The sequence below is a fragment of the Pleuronectes platessa genome, chromosome 22 (genome assembly GCF_947347685.1).
Source record: "Pleuronectes platessa chromosome 22, fPlePla1.1, whole genome shotgun sequence".
Taxonomy (NCBI): Eukaryota; Metazoa; Chordata; class Actinopteri; order Pleuronectiformes; family Pleuronectidae; genus Pleuronectes; species Pleuronectes platessa.
In genome coordinates this window covers 16,853,527-16,872,868 of record NC_070647.1, presented here as the reverse complement: position 1 = coordinate 16,872,868, position 19,342 = coordinate 16,853,527, and the positions used below count along the sequence as shown (strand labels likewise).

General features: G+C 45.1%; 1 protein-coding gene across 1 annotated transcript in view; it reads right to left on the bottom strand.

Annotated features, from left to right (window-relative positions):
- The window catches only part of LOC128428598 (ankyrin repeat and BTB/POZ domain-containing protein 3-A), a 103,238-nt gene that overhangs the window by 36,247 nt on the left and 47,649 nt on the right, over window positions 1-19,342 (bottom strand). Inside the window, exon 2 of the mRNA XM_053414810.1 lies at window positions 645-794. Within this exon, the coding sequence (XP_053270785.1) occupies window positions 645-794 (150 nt within the window). The remainder of the gene's footprint in view (window positions 1-644; window positions 795-19,342) is intronic.

Here is a 19,342-nt window from a genome sequence, read left to right as displayed (position 1 = left end):
TTGTCTATATACATGTATAAAGGAATATGAATATTAGTAATAACGTATATTTACCCAAGTACTGGACTTGCAAACAAATGTTAAAGGTAAAATATTTCACATTCAAAACAGGAAGTTTGTAAAATGGGACAGATTAAACTTCTCAAATTACCTCCAGTTCCAACAACTGCAAAGTTAAAGATCATCTTAAATGTAAATTTCTCAGGGAACAAGCCAATAATAAAATAAAACACTGACAGGAGTCGTTCTGCATAACGAGGAACTGGACTTTGTTTTACCATTTAATTTGGTTTGAAGCCAAAACTTGTGTCGTTGGACATTTTAATGAAGGATAATTATGTCCGAGAGTGTTTTCATAGTGTTGTTGCTGCCAATAAACTCACATGTTATCACTGGATAACAGATGGTTATGTGGTCATATTGTGTCGATGGCCGAAAGCTCAGGGAACATCCACACAGTTAACCTTGAGTCAGAATTTCTCTTTTTCAAATGCACTAATGGGGAATCCTGAGAGCCCAGTTCCTGCTCATCGCTCGCCTGAGGAGAAATAAAGTGGGACATTCGTATTCACTTCCTGCTTCACCGTGTTAAACCCCTCTATGACTCCTCTGACACGGTGTGATGACGTCGGCGCTTCACTCACTCAGCTCGGCGATGCTTCCCACCCGGGTGGCGAGGAGCGACTGCTCCAGCGTGCGGAGCTCGGCCTGCGAGTAGCCCTGGCCCTCGCCGCCCCTCCCGGAGCGCTGCTGGTCCCGGTGCAGGTTCAAACTCTCCGGCAGGCTCAGTGCACCTGCAGACGTCAGAGAGAGAGAAGGTCAGAAACAGGACGACACCATTAAAAGCACTAAAAGTTTTCCTCTGCAGGCACAGTTTCCACTACTTCTCACTTTATGCTGATTTAGAGTGAATCACCGCCTCTGTGGGGGGGGGGAAATGATTTTCAGAGAAATATATTCAAAGCGGAGATTTTTTAAAACCCACATTTATTCCACATGAGGCAACGAAAGAGCAAACATTGATTTAAATGATTAAAAAGGAGAGAAAGTGGCCGATTCACACTGTGCACAGCGTGCGTGCTTCTGTCCACAAAGCTTTTACCGTCCACGCAGACAGTGAGACCTCCTAGTTTCAGGTGCAGCTGTGCATCTACCTGCAAGTTTGTACTCTTCAGTTTGTGTACCTGTGACTCGGACACTGTACCGTGAGAGTGACCTCCCTGCATGTGCACCCCCGCTACCGCCATCGATTGGATTACGTCTGTTTTTGCGTAATCAGTGCAGGATTTTGGCAGAATTGCTCATTGTCTGTGAAATAAATCGTCTCTTCAGTGAAATCGAAGGCCTTTGGTGGCTCAACATCACTCCCTCACTTCATTACGTGCACTCTAATTAAACCAATGGGGCTGAGAGGCACGTTGTTTACTTCAAAAACCATCAATTCAAAGCACGACCTTGAATGCACGTTTGCCTCTTTACGTCTTGTTTTGATCACAGGTGTGTTCAGCATTCATTTTTTTAAGGAGCTGGCAAAAGGAGGCGCAGCAGCTAATGTCGGCTGGAGAGGATTAATCCATTTAGGGGATCTGGTGCTGCGGCCGGGGCTTTGTGAGGCTGCAGCGAAATGGCTTGTGACAGATGGGATATTGAGTTTGCTGCAGGAGAATGGGAAAGCACCCCCCCGCCGCGTGCTAATCCTAATGACGCGGCGCAGGGGGATGCGGCCGCTTCTAAACAAACAGTAATTACAACACGGAGGAAGTTAAGTCCGTTGATACCACATGGAACAAAGAGCCACACACAGCAGACACCGGCTTTGTGAGTCTTATTTTGTAGGAGTTTTCCCCGTCTGTGGAGAGAAGGGCAGGGAGTTCAGCTGCAGATTCCTCCCACCACGTCTTCCCACAGTGTCCAGCCCAAGAATTCCAGTATTCCCCAGCCAGAGTCCTGCTCCCTCTTCTTCCCACAGCCTTTTCCGGGGAGGTCGGCTTCTTTTTTTCTTGTTGCCTACACCAGTAATTATTCTAACAGCTTCTTTCCATCGCCGCTCAGCCGCCGAGCAGCATTGATGGAGCAGCTGGTATTAGGGTGTGTCTCCGATGGAACGGCTCAGAGGAATGTTTGGTGCTGATGTGACGATTTGCAGCATTTTCTCCCAGAGAGAAGCGCTGGTTTGAGTGGAAGATGAAAACCCCGGCGACTGGGAATTGAGAGGTCCAGTCTTTATTTAGATATTACTTCATTTGATGTCAGGTGTCGTCAGGGAGCTGCCTCAGTCATTTATAAAACCTCCAAACATTCACCTCCGTTAGTTAATTTTCCGTCACAGCTGAATCTTGACCCGTGGATTACCATAGAATCACGGGGCCGGGGGGGGGGGGGGGGGGGGCGTGCACGGCATCAGACTGCCGCTGATTTACAGTCGGAGCCCGACCCCTTATTTCCCAAAGTGAATATTGACTCAGCTCTTGAAAGTGTCAGGTTATTGGTTTTACAGACTTTGGATTAGGACTCGCTCATCATGATAAACAGGGTGATCAGTTCAATATGTGACTGACCCCGGTAAGTGGGGTTCGATCCCCTTGGAGAAGTGTTGAGCTGAAAAAAACTGAGTTTATCTCCGGTATTCAGCAGGAAACTGTTAAAATGTGAAGAACTCTCAACAGAGTTTCGTGGATGTGTTACAGTTTGGGTCAGGAAGCTGAGCATCGTGGGTAATATCCACCGTTCAGTTGTTTTTCAGGTCAGTGAGTACTAAGTGGTCAGAGACATGAAAATCACTTAAACCTCCGATGTGAATCTACTCTTTTCCTTCTGAAGCCCTCGGTGATGGAGCTTGTGATCCCAGAGGCCTTCAAGGAAAAGCCCGTCTAAAAAGCAAATCTCCAGAAGTGATGACATCGACTTAATCTGTTTGATAAATATGAAATAAACACGATTCCAGGATCCAGAGAGCGATGCGTGTTTCCCTAAACAAGATTAAACATCTTTCCGGTTTCCCCCCTCCCGTCTGCACTGCAAATGTTTTCTGATCGCAAAGCTCCAAAGAGCAAAAAGCAAAGTAAGAATTCTGAAAGAAGACTTGAAAGCAGGGATTCCTCAAACCTCCCGCATGGAAGAAGCTGCTCCTCGCTCTCCATCTCCCGTCCTGGTGAGAAGAAGCACAGAAATCACCAGAGCTTCCTCTGGAATCACGGCCTCCTCTGCTGGAGATGCTCTGCACTTGTATGTGTTTGTGCAGAAGGTTTGAATAATTCACAGTAATCAGGAACTTCCCATCTCAGCCACAGCCCAAACCTCATCTCCCAGCAGCTTCTGTTCCAAACTATTCTCTTAATATGATTCCGGGGTGACGGGGAGCCCTCTGCTGAATTATTCATGATGTCAGATGAAGACATATAAACCAGTCTGCAGCTCTCTCTGTCCCCAACTCGTACTCCCTGTGCATGTTATCTCTCTCCAACACTTGGCTCCCCCCCCCCAAACCCCCCCCCACACACACACACACTAAAAGAAATAGGAATATTTGATCCCAGGTGCTGTTTGTGTAATAAACATCCGCGGTGAGAGTGAAGCCGGCCTGGCCCCTCGGAGACGGAGGAGAAAGACGAAGAAGGGACATAAACTTCGGTTTTTAAATAAATGACAAGCAACACGAGACTCCTCAGCATCATCATCATAATTTTTTTTTAACAAGCTCATTTTTCTGTGTCACTTCAGCCCCATCTTCCCCGTGACCCCCCCCCCCCCCGAGGCAATCGCATGAGCTCAGCGGTGTATATGTATAAGTAGACTTGAGAAACGGGTTAATAACAGATAAACAGACCTGACCTGGATATTCTATTCCAGGGCCCCCTATTGCTGTCGGGCAAATGAAGACGGAGACCGGGTCACGGGGACAAGACGACACTCTGGAGCTGCAGGCCGAGCACCGGACTCCCCTGAGTCACCGCCGCAGAATCACTGCAGCTCACGTGAGTCCTCATAAATAACACAGGGAATATATCGAGCTCCACGGGGAAGAGGCTGATACAGGAGAGCTGGATGTGATCAGTCGAGAAATTGAAATTGGGAACAAACGAAACTGAAAGGGAAAAATAAATTCAAAAACGGGTCTGATATAAGTCGCACAGCTTGAAAGTGTAAAATCAAAGATGGAACTGTTTGATAGTGTCCATGTTAAAGCCCAGAGCTGCTGCTGCTGCGCTAATGAAACAACTTGTTAAACCACAGTTTTGATGTTTGCATGAGTCTGATGAAACGAAAACAAAAATGTTGTTTGTTTCTTGTTTGTTTTTTTAAGGGTGTAAAAATTCAGACACTGGTTCAGAGACAATTAAACGTCCTGCTCAGTTTCTTCTTCTGAATATTCACAAAAGTATGAAGTGAAAGTAGGAAAATCAACAAAAAAAACAGCATTGGCTTCATGTAATGTAAAGGCATTTTGCAAAGTAGTGAATATTAAAAAGACAGAATACATAAATTACAGTGGGATCATGTTGCATCTTGACCTGCAGCTTAATGCTATGTGCACACGATTTTGAGCTTTCACACATTTGAGAACTGGAGAATCTAAAACGGAAGAAGCTGCTGTGGTTTACTAAATACCAAATCAAGCTCGACTTTAAAATAGATTTAAAAGATGATGTTTGCATGAAAATTAATTAATTTTGTGCATCTTGATCGAGCATCATCTGATATTTGATCTGTCTCTTTCCAACGTGAGATGTTCAGTTAGAGGAACCATCGCTGTTCACTGAACTCCTGATGGAGGTGAATGCAAACATGACCTGACAGACTTTTGGATTCTCAAGGAACTGAAGGAATCTGCCTGTGACAGAGTCTCAACATTATCCAGACTCTTCGGAAAAGGTTTCAAGTTTCCATTAGTTCAGGTTCACATTGCCGAAAAGCAGAATAAGGGCACTTTAATATGAAGAAGGATCGAGTGAACATCTTCACAGATAATAGCAGCCTCACAGAACATTGAGCAGACCTCAAGTGTCCAGAATGAGAAGTGAATATGAAATAAATGAAGAGACAAACACTTTTCATTCCAGCATCAGGTGCACAGCACATCCACCAGATCCTCCGGTGACAGAACAAATGGGTTCTGCACGCGGCTTCGAGAAACACACGTCAGGTCTAATGGAACACCGTGACATTTTGAATTCAAGCGACAGTTATTGCCTGAAATATAAAACATTTATATATTTGTGCATTAAGAAAGTTTTTGTTCTTGTCTTTACTGACATTTGATAATTTTTTTGATTTTCATTGAGATACTTTATTCTGCAAAAGCAAGGTGACACTGAATACTGATAAGGATTGATTAATCAAAATCTGCATTAATTTCTTTATTAATCGTTTGGGCTTCAAAATAGCAAAAATCATAGTTTTCCTAAAAGCTAATTTGACTTCTTCAGATTTGCTTATTTGCTCTAAAAACAGTCAAAACCCCGAAGAGACTGAGTTCTTAGACAAACAGTGGGGGGGAATCCTCACTGGTGAGAAAAGTATTTAGGGATTTGTTTCTTTAAAAGTGGCATCAACTGTTAACCAATTGATTCGGCTGCATACAAACGTCTCTGAGAGATTAATTGCATGGCTCTACGTGCGAGCACAGATGTGACAGTGAAATCAATGCATGTGTGTTTGTGTGTGTGTGTGTGTGTGTTTGTGTAATTAATAGCTCAGGGGTTTCCTGCCTCGTGCCTGAGTAAAGAAACCATTTAGAGAAAAGGTCTTTCCAGAGGAGGAATGAAAAGGGGATTGTCTGGGCTCTGTGAGATCAAGCCCTGGGGCATAATGGGACTCGTGACCAGTGCCATCCTTTTAATATGATAGACAACCAGTCCCCTCTGACTGGCTTTACCACTCAGGAGCAGAGGAGAGCTCAGTCCCTTAACACCTGACCTCTGAACGCTCTCCTCAAGAGAGAAACCTCCTCCTCCTCAGAAGAAGAAGGGAACTCCATTAACGGACACGAGCGGAGAACCGAGGCTTCGACCACGACCACGACGTTTGGATTTAGAAACGATCTCTGCAAGCGTTAAGCCTAAGTAAGGTCAAGTCAAGGTCATGGAGGTGACTTAAGCAGAGAACCACTCCAACATGTGCAGGTGCTGCTGCAGCATCACCCCCCCCCCTCCCTCCTGACCACATGGCTCAACTCGTTTATTTCTCTGCAGGAATGTCCAATCGATTTCCCTGTAGTGAGAAAGTGTCTCTCTCTCTCTCTTTCGCTCTCTCTCTTCTCCCCCCCCCACACCATCAGTGAGAAAACTCTGCTGGAATATTAACAGGTAGTTACCATGGCAACAGGCGGCTGCTGCTGCCTCGCGGCGTGGAGATTGGCTGCGGCGTTTCTTTTTCCTCTTTGTACTGTAAGAACACACGCCAGACAACAGCCCCAGAGACACACACATGCACACACACACACACACACACACACACACACACACACACACACACACACACACACACACACACACACACACACACACACACACACACACACACACACACACACACACACACACACACACACACACACACACACACACACGACATGGATGACCAGCCGTCTCACCAACAGGGCGTCTCATCACAGGGGGATGATACAGTTTGGTAATTGCGGCGTTTAGTGCACCACAGAGACATTTTTATTCTCCCATCAATAATGAATGAATGTGAACTCTGGACTCCGACCACATTAGCCGGGGAAACGGCCCAAAATGATTAAACAGCCGACCCAACTGGCCGACTGCAAATGTCAGGGCGTAGATCCAAGACCCAGCTGTTGGTCGAGACCCCCCCCCCCCCCCGGACAAGACAGGGCGAGCTGGGACATGATGGGAGGGGACAAACCCCATGCAGATTCATATTTAAAGTCCTAGGGTGCATCCAGCTTCATGATCTCATCTCTGTAAAGAGGAGGAGTTTCTCAATCAAACATATGTAAACTGTACATATCTGACACCACAAGGCAACACAAGGTTTGGGTGAAAACCTATTTGCTCATTTAAAGGAGCATCACGACAGTTGATGGCAAATTTAAAGCCGCAGAAGGTTTTATATTTAATGTAAGTTTTAAAATTTCAATTTTAAGCCACCTCATAGTACAGAGAATAAATAAAAGTGTCAAATAGTTTCTCTGAGAATTGAGATTCACACTGAGTCTCATGTCCTGTGGGAGATAAACAATCTAAACACAAGGTCCTGTTAATTAGATAATACTTATTTACTGACTCCACTATTCAATCTTCAATCAATTAGGCCTCAATTAACTTTATTCTAATCAGAGGCATGAACAGAGTAACCTTAAAGAAAGTACTTTTTAAACCTTTACCACTAAACACTGCATAACCCACATTAATAAGCTAATAATTATGACCTAAAACATGATTTAAATATGTATATAAAACCAGTAGAATCTTGTGATCACTCTTTTAAGTTGTTCTATGTTCAAACCTAAAGGCAGAAGGTGTATGGACACAGGGATCTGCTGATATCTGCAGCTCCAGTGTGCAGCCCTGCAGGAATCACCCACTCCTTCATGAATAAGCACTCAGCTTGATGTGGACACTCCGGTAAAAGCCCTTATAAACATGTGTTCCACTGGATTTCAGTGCCGGGCTTCTGCACACGGACATCACACAAAGGCTCCGACAGAAAACCTCTATTATCTTCCTCACACAGAGCAGCTCTCGGTAAACGCCGCCGCTCTCCTTCAACTAAAAGGGGCGACGGGGAGGATCCGACAGTTATTACACCATTAACCAGAGCTCATTGAGGATCAATGGTGAGACGGAGCTCTGCAGAATCAAGTCCAAAAAACAAACCAGCAGCACAGAGATTCTTCTGAACCAGACGTGAGGGACAAACTCTGTCTGTCCTCCAGACGGAGACGAGTCCCTCTCATTCTCCTGGACCCTGAGGGGAAACTATCAGTGACTCAGAACTGCAGCGAGTCCCTGAGGCTGGTGGATTCCAGAATGAGCTTAATGTGAACAGGTAACATTTTCATCATCTTTATCATCTATTGCAATTTCAGAATTGTACTCCCCCCCCTTCTCACCCCAAGGTCTCAGACTAACACAATATTATCTTTCCCTCTATTGTGCATTTCCTGCCTGATGGAAGCTTTGCTCCTATTGGGTGTGAGAGTGCTTGTCACAGTTGTTCAATTTGCTCGGCACATTGAGACACTGTGCGGCGTCGGAAACAATGGCGGAGCCGTCGCAGCGTTCCATCAGAGAAAGGCCTTCAGGTCAGAACCCGGAGATAAAACCCACGTCAGTGAAACATCGTCCAACACGTCGAGTCCTCATGAATAAATCCCAAGGAACAAATGTCATGAAATACAAACACATGCAGATGTGTTGACTTGGACTGGTTTCGCAGCATCTGCTACAAACTGGCAGATTCTCGACTTTGTTTTTTCCTCCTATGACCCATTCAACATATTTTCATATTCTGAAAACCAGCTGATATTTGACAGGTTCCCTTGATCAGTATTATATCTAACATCTTTAGAACTTTACTTTACTTTGCTTGCACAGCTTCACTATGTGTCTGCAGGGATTTCCAATCAAGAGACAAGAAAAGGTGTGAATACAAGAAACACATCCATATGTCCCGTGTCTTCATTTACACGAGGCGCTCTGGAGAAACAACGTGAGCGTGTTGTGTCAGTCTGTGCACGTTGGTTTTGTGTGGCTGTTCAATCTTCATCAGCACGATAAGAAACCTAATCCTTCACCTGCATGGTGCGCAGCCAGATGGATTTGCAGGTGCCCGCCAGATGCCTGCGTGTATTTACAATCTCTATATCAGGACACAAATTAAATCAGCACACCCCCTTCTTTGTGCATTGGACTGTCAGTCAGTCCGTCTGTTGTTTTTCATTATGCAGATATCACAGTTTTAAAAGCGGTCTCCTGGTTGAGATGCCGTGTGAGATTCAGTCTGACTCATCCCGGAAGCGAGGAGACGAGGAGACGAGGACACAAGGAGACAAGGAGACAAAGAGGCGACGCAATCAGACGCAACACAAATATTAGCCCGAGTGTAACGACAAGGCCGAGAAGGAAAACAGTGGAAAACACACACACACTCTTATCTCTTATGTACTCAGGTAGTCGCACTACTCCTCTATCTGTGCTGCTGATCCTCCGAGGGTCATGGGGGGGGGGGGCTGGAGCGAATCCCAGAGAGAGCCAGCTGCAACAATTACAGATACAAATCTACAACAGGAGGGAAAGTCCTGTATGTGGTCATTTTGTGCCGCTGGTTAGTAACAAACACAGCCCCCTCTCTTCTGGGGATGTTTATAAAAACTAGGCATGAAAATCCACTTTGAACAAAGGCCGGTCAGAAGCTGCACGCAGATCGGGACTGGCAGCTCTATATTTGGGGGCGATGTGACCTGGTCTTCATGTTAAGGTTGGCGACATCGGGTGATGTGGCCACGCAGCGTGCACACAGGTCACCGGGCCGCGGGGCAGCGAGGCCAGTCGGGGAAGGTTGGGAAGTGGCTGAGGTTACGCAGCTGTGACTGGCCGAGGCGCAGGGGCCAACCTCCACTGGTTTCACACGTCCCAGCAGAGAGAGAGAGAGAGAGAGCGAGAGAGTGAAATGACCACGAGAGCGTGAGAGCACAACAGGGACGGACGACAATGGACCACGGAGGCAGACGTGCAGAGCGAAGGAGGGAAAGTGGAGAGAATCAAAGTGATTGATGAGTGGAGGCTGTAAAGAGGAAAGAGACAGAACGAGGGGGAAGTGGAGTTTTCTATCTTTCCGCTTCACAGTGACGACTCATCCTCTCTTCCTGCCCTGAAGGGAAGTGACCAGCTCCGGCTCGGATAATAGAGAATAGAAAACTGACGTCATGTGACTTGACTTCCACGGAAGAGAAATACAATACAATTCACCAGTGCACTGTTTACATGAATACTTTACATGAATACTTTACAAGAAAACCTACAGATCATCACAGTGGAGGATTAGGAGGTTTCTATGTCTCTATGCTGATGATGATGGTTTCTATTTGGGTAAATGAGAAGGTTGATCACATCGTCTCATGTGACTCCTTGCAAGAAAAACAAATACACTTATTTCCCCAAATGCCATGTGCTCATTATGTAAGGTGAGAGAGTGAGTGGGGAGGTGCTGGTCTTATAAACAAGCGCCCCCAGGTGAGAGAAAGACAATGACGCACGTACAAGATTCACTGTGACTAAAAATTCCGAGATCCTGGACTTACAATACTTTTTTCAATAATGTAAAGCTGCTGACATCTGTCCGACAAAAGAGACGTCTGCTCTTAGAAGTGTGTGTCTCTCTGTGTGTGTGTGTGTGTGTGTGTGTGTGTGTGTGTTTCTGTCTGATAAAAGCTGATGGGCAGAGAGGGCTTGTGTGCATCAGGCTCTTCCCACGTTGCCATTCCCCGGCCGACTGCCCCGGCGTTAGCTCGTAATAGCAGTCGGCCGTCTGTCCTCTCTTCTCTCACTCAACCTGCAGGGCCCCACGAATATCACCCAGTCCCGATGTGCTGACATCCCAGATGGTCGACATATGTCCGAGCACTGCACACACGTGAGAGCAGACATGGGGCACGAGGGAATGAGGCCTTTTGCCAGGTTTGTTTACCCGTGTGCCGCCTCTGGTGTTTGTTGTGAGTCCGTCCGACCGAGCATCTGCAGCGACAACATCTCAGATATTGTGCAAATAACTCACGAAGAACCAAAACAGCAAAGCAACAGAGGCTACGATTTAAAAAAACAAATGAGGCGTCTGTTGTTCAGAAGATGAGAATAATCACAGTTGGAGAATAATTTATGTTTTGGTGAAATTCTTTTTGTTTTGGCAATGATTCACATTAATTATGGAGATCTGGGACTGTAGCTACAACAACGGGTTTACAACAGTGAGCTGATGAGAGTCTCTGAGAGTTCACATCCATAATAAAAACTATTCTGAAGAGAAAACTAAATTATTTAATACAATTTTTTTTTTTTTAAATAAATCAATAAAAGCAGAAATAGATGAATGTATAAATAGTCTTTTTCATTGCACAATGCATTTATTATTTTTAATTTATTCATACATATTTAGAAATGAACAATAAGTACAGAAGGTCAACATTTAAATAGGAGGTCACACTGAAAATTGGGTAGTGTAACATTTGGGAATCGTTTACAACTTTAACCCAAGTGTTGTAAAATACATGTCTCCATCTGAATAATTAGGAATAATCAATAATTTTCATGAGTTTAAAAAAACAGCCAAGAAACCTTGTCGAAGCAAAGGACATAAAAGTTGAGATGGAAACATTCCAAATATGTTGATTCAATAAAGCAAGACGATTTATTTAATCATCGGCAAACCAATACATCTTAGTCATCAATCCTTTGCAGTAAATGTTATAAATTGTTATAATATATAACACTATTTACATTTTGAATTGTTTTACGTCTATTATCTAACAATTACCATCTTTGGCTTATCTTTTATACATCTTACATCTATACACACCTCTTGCTGGACGTTATTGTTGTTCTCTGATATTTCATAAACTAATGAGTTTAACTTGTCGTTCTGGGAAAACTGCAGATGTTACTAATAAAGTTAATGTCGACAGCACGAGCCACAGGAACCAGCTAAACTCCACCATATTTCATTTTATGATGTGCACCTGCTCCTTTCCTGCTGTGACGCCTCGAAAACATCTCCGGTGGAAAAAAAATACTCAACCTGTTAATCCACGAAGACACGAGCAGCGACTTCTCATTACCAGTGATTGTGTTGCATCTGCACACAGCAACACAATGCAGGAGAACTCTGCATATTAAGATGAGAGGTGGGCAGGAGAGACGTGAATGTGTGATTTATCGGGGGGGGGGGGGGGGGGGGCACGGTGAGATCGGCCTACGCGTCTCACAAAGAGAAGCTGAACCGTCTCAGAGAGGTCACAGCAGAAAGATCTCAATGTGAGTCTAGAGCTTGAGTTTAAAAAGGGATGAGTTCAAATAACGTGGAGTTCAGAGACAGGAGGATGGATTCAGATAGAGGGGGTGGGGGGGGGGGGGCTGCTGCTGCTCTCATTCTTCTTGAGGTGTCAGACGGACGAGACAAAGCACGTCTCACTGTACGAACATGAGCCGGCTGAATTTACTGCAATTACCGTCTCAGTTGAAACCACAAAGAGACACCGACACCTGAGGAAGAGTCGGAGCATGTCCGACACACACACACAGACACACACACACAGACACACACACACACACACAGACAGACACACACCAATGTGCAGGGGTCACACTACAAAGAATCAAATATGCATCTGATAAATAACTTCATTTAGCATGTATTAATAACACTGAGGTTTCAGTGTAGCTCTCTACTGTTGAGAGAATATTGAGAAATATGTCCAAACAAATACTATAAATAAAGGTGATAAACATAATGGAAAAAAAGAAATACTAAACTCTTTGACACTGGGAGCTGCTTTTATTCTGAAAACAGATGGAACTTCCTAGTTTTCGGCCACAACCTGTATTTACTGTAACGTCAGGATTATCGATATCGAGGATCAGACAATAAGTTTATTTAGTCTGAAGAAACTTTTCTCAGCTTCATAGAGAAACTATGAAATAATGCAATTGAGATCTGTTGGAAAATATGATTAAATCCGTATAAATGACTCGGTCGCTCTGCACATTCTGCCAAAAAGCAAAAAGGGAAACGTCTTTGTCTGTGGGTTCCATTCCAGGCTCCGGTTACAAATCACCAAACCACAGCAGCAGCCGCCTCGTCCCCATTACACCGTTACGCCTGACGTGTCTTCAGGGACTCAGGTGTGGTCGTGTTATTTCGCCTCAGTGAGGAACACGGGGATATTGCTGCGAGTTTCATTCAGCTGCTGATGTGCTTTGTTTTTTTCCAGATTCAATTACGTCCAATTATTCTCAAGCGGAGCTCGAAGACGCTGCAGCAGTTTGGTTTGTGTGTTGCTTCTGCTCGGAGAGAGGTTGTGTGATTTGTGGCCTTCATGTATTTTTATCGTGTGTGTGTGTGTGTGTGTGTCACAATCTACAAACGCACTTTGTACAATGACTTTTCAATATATCAGAGACCAAAACTAATGAGGTGTCTTCTTGTGTATTTGTGATTTCTGATCTGTGTGAATTAGAAACCTACCGGAGACGTGTTCTGCTCATGTTCAGGTTGATAATCTTAATCACAAAATGTTTCCAGTAAATTTGGGTTTAATGAGCTTTTTGACGATTTTAAAAATACGTCTAACGTTATGATTGTGGCTCCATCCGCCGGCTCCGTTTGTATCTGGGATATTTTGGCTTCATTTTCCAGGTGGTGGGAGGAAGTAGAGATCTGTCTTTATTTACAATCTAAGATATGAAGCCACAGATTTGTTAAAGTTGCTGAACTTTAATGAAACTCACTCAGATGCAGAGGTCGAGCTCCTGGAATGACACCTCAGGGAGGCTGTGAGTGTGTCGGGTCCGTCTCTCAGAACTTCTCCCTGGAGGTGAATCAGTTCTTTCCCTCACAGGAGGATCACAGGGAAGGTTTGGGAGTTTATCATAAGAAAAAGCAAAAAAAAAATCCTCCCTGTGCGCGTATCACATGTCAGATTAGTAAGGTAGGAGGCGCGGGGGTGGGGGGGATGATTTGGCATAAATATGATGCTTTGAAATCTGAAATCAGACTTCCCTGGCTCCCTGTCAGTCCTGCGACAGCCGCCCTTGCGTGACTTTGCGGCGCTGGCGTGTCGCTCGCGGCCGTTTGAAGGGAGATAAATCCTCAGAAGAAGAAGAAGGGGAGACGAGGAGCTTAGTGTCGGGCGCTGACGGAGCCTTGAAGCTGGGGATCGGCTCTTCATGAGCAGGACGGGAGGAGTGGAGTTACGTGGTCACCGACTCACTGCCTGTCCCCACCCGGCTGAGGGCGAACAGGAAGCCGAGGTGTTTCTATATCGAGCAGCAATTCTCAAAAACAACACAGAGGAAGAAACTTCATCCTGAAAGAAGTGTTTTCATCATCGAGCCAAGTTTAGCTTCAGGGCTCTGACATAACTCAATAATGTCCTTTGTCCACTTTTGTGCTGCACTAATTATAGAATATTTTATTGGAAAAATAAATTAAAAACCAACTGGAAAAGAACCATTTGCAGTAAAAGAAATTAGCAAAGAGAAAGTTTCTCTGCAGCTCAACACAGTGTTTTCATATCAGCTCATTGTTTAAGGCCCTAAAATCCTAGATATTAAAAAGACAAAGCTCTAATAAATCAACTGTAATTAGATGGTGAGTTCAGCACAGTTATGAAACCAAAGAGTCAGATATCCATAAAAATGTGAAATGACCAATACAGAAGTGAACTGAGGGGGGAAGTGTGACCCAAAGGGGCAGAGACATGCTCATGATTTGTATTAAGAATCTCTTTTATAACACATTTTCCATAATAACTTGGTGATATAATATCAATAAAATTAATGAAAAAAGCTTCATAGTGATAAATTCACTGGTTAAAATATCATTATTATCATAAAAGTAGCCAAAATGAAAAACTACATGAATTAAGAGGATAAAGGTTCTACTTTAAACATCAGATGATTTCATTTATGAACGTGTTTTTATATATTTACATATTGAACTGTAAATACACTGATCTTGATTGACATCCATGTTACAAACCAAAAGAAAGACCTTTTCTTTTTGAATTATTTAGAATCATATCACCTTTTTGGAAATAAAGGAATCTGGACTGTACATCTCAGACTCCTGTGTGAGCTGCCGGGTCTGACTCAGGATAAGACTCCGGGCGAGGAGTCATAGAGCAGCAGCGAGTCGACCCGCCTATCGGCCGCTCTGCTGACAGCAGCCGGTGACAGGTGGAGCTGACTCGCTGAGGGGCCAGGGGCCACCCGAGGAACCTGGGTCAGAGCGGCAGCGGGTGTCACATCAGGGCACCGTCTCCTTCTGCCACCGACTGTCACCACTCTGCTGGCCGGTGGGGGGGGGATTGTGGGTGACGGGGGGAACGTTGTCACAGAAAAGCAGATGTGTCACCTTTGCCCTCCGCTGTCACCTTTTAACGTAGGTGTCAGTTAGGAGGGAGACGTCAGTGCCTCTGAAGCTCGGTTACAGAACACGTGTGACGCGCGCTGATGGAATCACGCCACATGTCCAACAAATAGAGGGGAGGGGGGGGGGGGGGGGTCACGCAGCCTCCGCAGGGCAGCAACCCCTCCTCCATCTCTCCTCTTCCCAGAGCTTCTTCTGTGTCTGCGTCCTGCTGCTCTCAGCCCTGATTAGCTCGGTGACATTACGACAAAATGAGACAATCACTGTGCAGACAGGCCGAGCGGGCAAACAGGAGCAGGTGCGTCTGCCGCCGAGCGTGGGATCTCCAAATTGACAAAGAGAAAACAATCAGAAAAAGGGCAGCGTGACTTCATTTGTCTTCATCTGTGTCCTGGTTTGGAAACAGGTTCTGCTCAGGTGCCGAGTCCGCGAGGAACGAGACGGTGAAACCGGGCGAATCGGATTTCAGTGTCATCATTTCATGCAATACGGATCCTCTCTGAAGCAATAGGGAAAATCAATGGGATGTAAACGTTAAAAAGTTGATGAATCTATATTGGAAAGAGAAAGGAAAGGATGTCAAATGTCAAATATCGATAACCTGGACTCCAAAGTGTTCTTCACCTTCAGAAATCTAAATCACTTTCCTGTCAGCGTCACTTCAGGCCACAAAAGTGCAAAAGTTTGTTTGTTCCCAGAGCTTCGAGGAAGAACTCGAGCTTTCAAAGCCACGATGCATCTATTTTTCAGTGGTTGGAGACATCAGATCGGAACTGACGGGACGTGAGTGACAGGTCTGTCTACTGTAAATCCCCCCCCCCCCGGCTGTCTGAGACCCCGGCTTCCTGCCGCGGGAAGAGGAAGAGTCGACCTGACAAACACAGTCTGGTTGGAACATGAACTCCATGAATTAAACATGCACACCACTCCAGGAACTCGCACAACTTCTGAAACACAAACAAGACGAGCGGCATGAGCCTGCACCGAGGAAGCTGTGAGGCAGAAACAAGGAAAAAAAGGAAAACCTGTCATCCATCCCACGCGTGATGCAGCCCCCCCCCTGTGGGTCTGAACAAGAGAACAGCCTCTGGTGACGTACAGTACACGGGTGAATCTGCAGAGTAAGGACGGCTGCATCAGTTATTCCAGCGTGTGTGTGTGTGTTTGTGTGTGTGTGTGTGTGTGTGGGGGCGACGCGGCTGCTTATTAAAATTCATAACTCTGGAGTTGTGACACACCCGATCAGAAAAAAAGCTGCAGTGTGGCGCTGATGTGTGAATCATTCCCTTAAGTTTCATTAAAAACCGACAAACAAACAAACAAACAAACAGGTAAACAACACGGATGGATGGCCGCGGCGCCGAGGGAACGCAGCCCCAACAAAGGTGAGTCGGCTCCGCCCACTCTGCAATCAGCATATGGTGAATAATCCCCAGAGGTAACGCAGATCAATTATTTATTCAGAAAAGGCATTAATAACGTTCCCATATCCATATCTGCATGTTGCATAACAGATGTTTACAGCTTCTTATGAGCTTGAATCGTTTATCACACGGTGGGAGAAGGTGGGATGAGGAGAGGTGAGGGAGTTTGGAGGCCTGGAGGTGTGTGTTTTTTGTTTTGTTGTGATCATCACTGATCACGAGCCAAACAATGTTAGTGACCCAGTTCTGTGCAGAACCTCCCTGAGCACATTAGGCCGTGTCCTGCACCGTGTGGCAGGAAGCCCGACCCGGTGGGAGGCTGGAGTTCTGGGAGAGCCAAGAAAACGACTAGCCTCTGTTGCTGCCTCTGCTTTTACTGATACTGCTGCATGAGAGGAGATTCCTTCCCCACGCACACACACACACACACAAAGAAACACACACACACACACAGTAGATATATGAAATCCCCGGCTCTCTGACCCTGCTGCGAGCGAGAGCCCCTCGTCTTCCACTGACGCAAGAGGAGGATCTCAAAAGTCACGGCCTCCTCGCAGCCTCCTCTGCAAAGAACCTCCTCCATCAGAGGCTGTTGCCTGGTTACCTGGCTCTGCAGAGGAGCAGTGGGTGGGGGGTGGGGGGGGGTGGGGGGGGGTGGGGGGGGGGGGGGGGGGGGGGCGACTCCACTACCTGCACCGACTGCGATGCCACGAGGAGAGAGAAGTGTGTCAAGGAGTTTTACAGCAGGAGGCAGAAATTATGTCACATGGCTGCAAAATCCACGTTATGATAATGAGGCTGAACAGTGGAAGTGGTTTTAATGGGGAAGATAAAACAACTAAGCCTGGAACCATCATTTGTTTTCATCACCAAATCAATCTGCCTATTTACTCAATCCACTGATAAGTGTTTAGACTATAACAAGTCATAAAAGAGTCAAATCCTCAAAGATATAATACATTTCATCTTAGATTTCAAAGGCTGAAAACAGCTTCAATATAAAAACTGTTTTGATGATTAATTAGATATAAAAACTGTTTTGTGTTAAAAGACAAATCAATTAACTCTGAAGTATAATAGAAAAACAGCCCCTTTGTGAAATCTAATTTTAATTAACTATATCGTGATGAGCACCAAATTGGACAAACTCATAAATACCAGTCCCCTTAATGCGCCTGATATTTCAAGATTAATGAATAGAAAAGTGAAGACGAGTATTCCCAGCATGACACTGTCTCTACTGAGGAAGAGGAAGAGGAAGAGGAAGAGGAAGCTGGCATCGCAGAACATCTTCTCTTCTCTTATAGTGAGAACCAACTTGTTGTTTTTTCACCTCTTAACTGTGTCACTTCTCTTACAGCGAGGAAAAGAGGCTCTAGACATTTTCCTCAGGAGATGGAGACTAAAGTCAGAACAGAAAGAAGAAGTTCTGTGTTGTTCTGTGTCGAGCTGGGACTGAGAATGTTGTGTATCCATTAAACAGCTTATTAAAACTTGATTTTACTGCCCCCTGAACGTCAAAGAGTCAAATAATGCAGATTCTATACGAATTATGACCAAGTTATTATCTGTTGCTGTTAGACGCCTCATCTTTGACACATCTGCACAGTAATGCATTACATGTGATGGATGTGACTGATGCAGAAAGCAAAGCAGAAAAGTCCCAACAGTGAGGAGGAGTAAAGGAAAGAGCTGTTTCATGAGGTCGGTGTAGAGCTGACCCAGAGTCACTCAGGATCTCTGAGGGGGGAATCGAACCCAACGACTGAAGTGCTGAACCACAGAGCCGCCATTAAACAAAACATGGAGCATGTTATCGGATCCAACAAGTCGCCTCTGGAGGGAGATTTAAATCCCTCGACTGAGTCATTGTGCGTTGATTCCACTTCATGTTTCATCTTCTCACTCGACGGATCCACATCCAACGTGAAATAGGTTTCAATTGCTCTGAACATGATTTCAAACATGGATCCAGCCGATGTGACCAAAGATTGATTTCACGGTTAGGGAAGATTGCAACACCTCCCACGGCTTGATTACCACACACAGAGACACACAGAAACACACACACATGTAAAGGTCGACTTAGCATTTAGAAAACGTCTCGTTCCTCCATTTGATTCGTTCCTGAGTGTCTATGATCAGTGGCGTGTTCCTATTAATTATCCTGCTCGCACCAGACTGACAGGAATTTAAAAATAATGACCGTGCTCCATCACTAAATTTGAATCTAATGAGCGTTATCAATATTTATTTTTTCTCGCAGCACAAGCAGGTGCAAACACACGAACAGCCAAACAACAACTGTCACTAATTACACTCAAGACGAGATGATAAGAAATAAAAACAAGTCTTGATTTGTTCGGTTGACACGAAAAACAGAAAAACGATGCCAGAACTAAAAAGGTCAGATTTCTCCGGTGAGAGTAAACTATCCATGTATCTCAGATTCTCCATCTTCCTGTTGGTTTGACAGCGATAATGCAGATGTTTGTGAGACAGGTTGACGGATGGAGTAATACGCTGCTCACCGGCTTCCTGCCAAAACCTGAGGAATGGATACCGGTGTTCAGGAGGCGGTGACGGCTACATGGGACTAAAAGATCAACAAAGCAAATACAAGGGGCGGAAATTTGTATAAGCATAAGCTGAGTGTTAATTGAGGGGCTGCATTGTTCGTTGGCCACATAGACGGCAAAGAGAAGTTTTCCCCTGATTGCCGACGCCGGCTCGTGACCACCATTATCGCGGCTGCCTAGGAACTGAGCTGAAGTTGGCTTCACGAAGATTGAAACTTCCCTCGATTT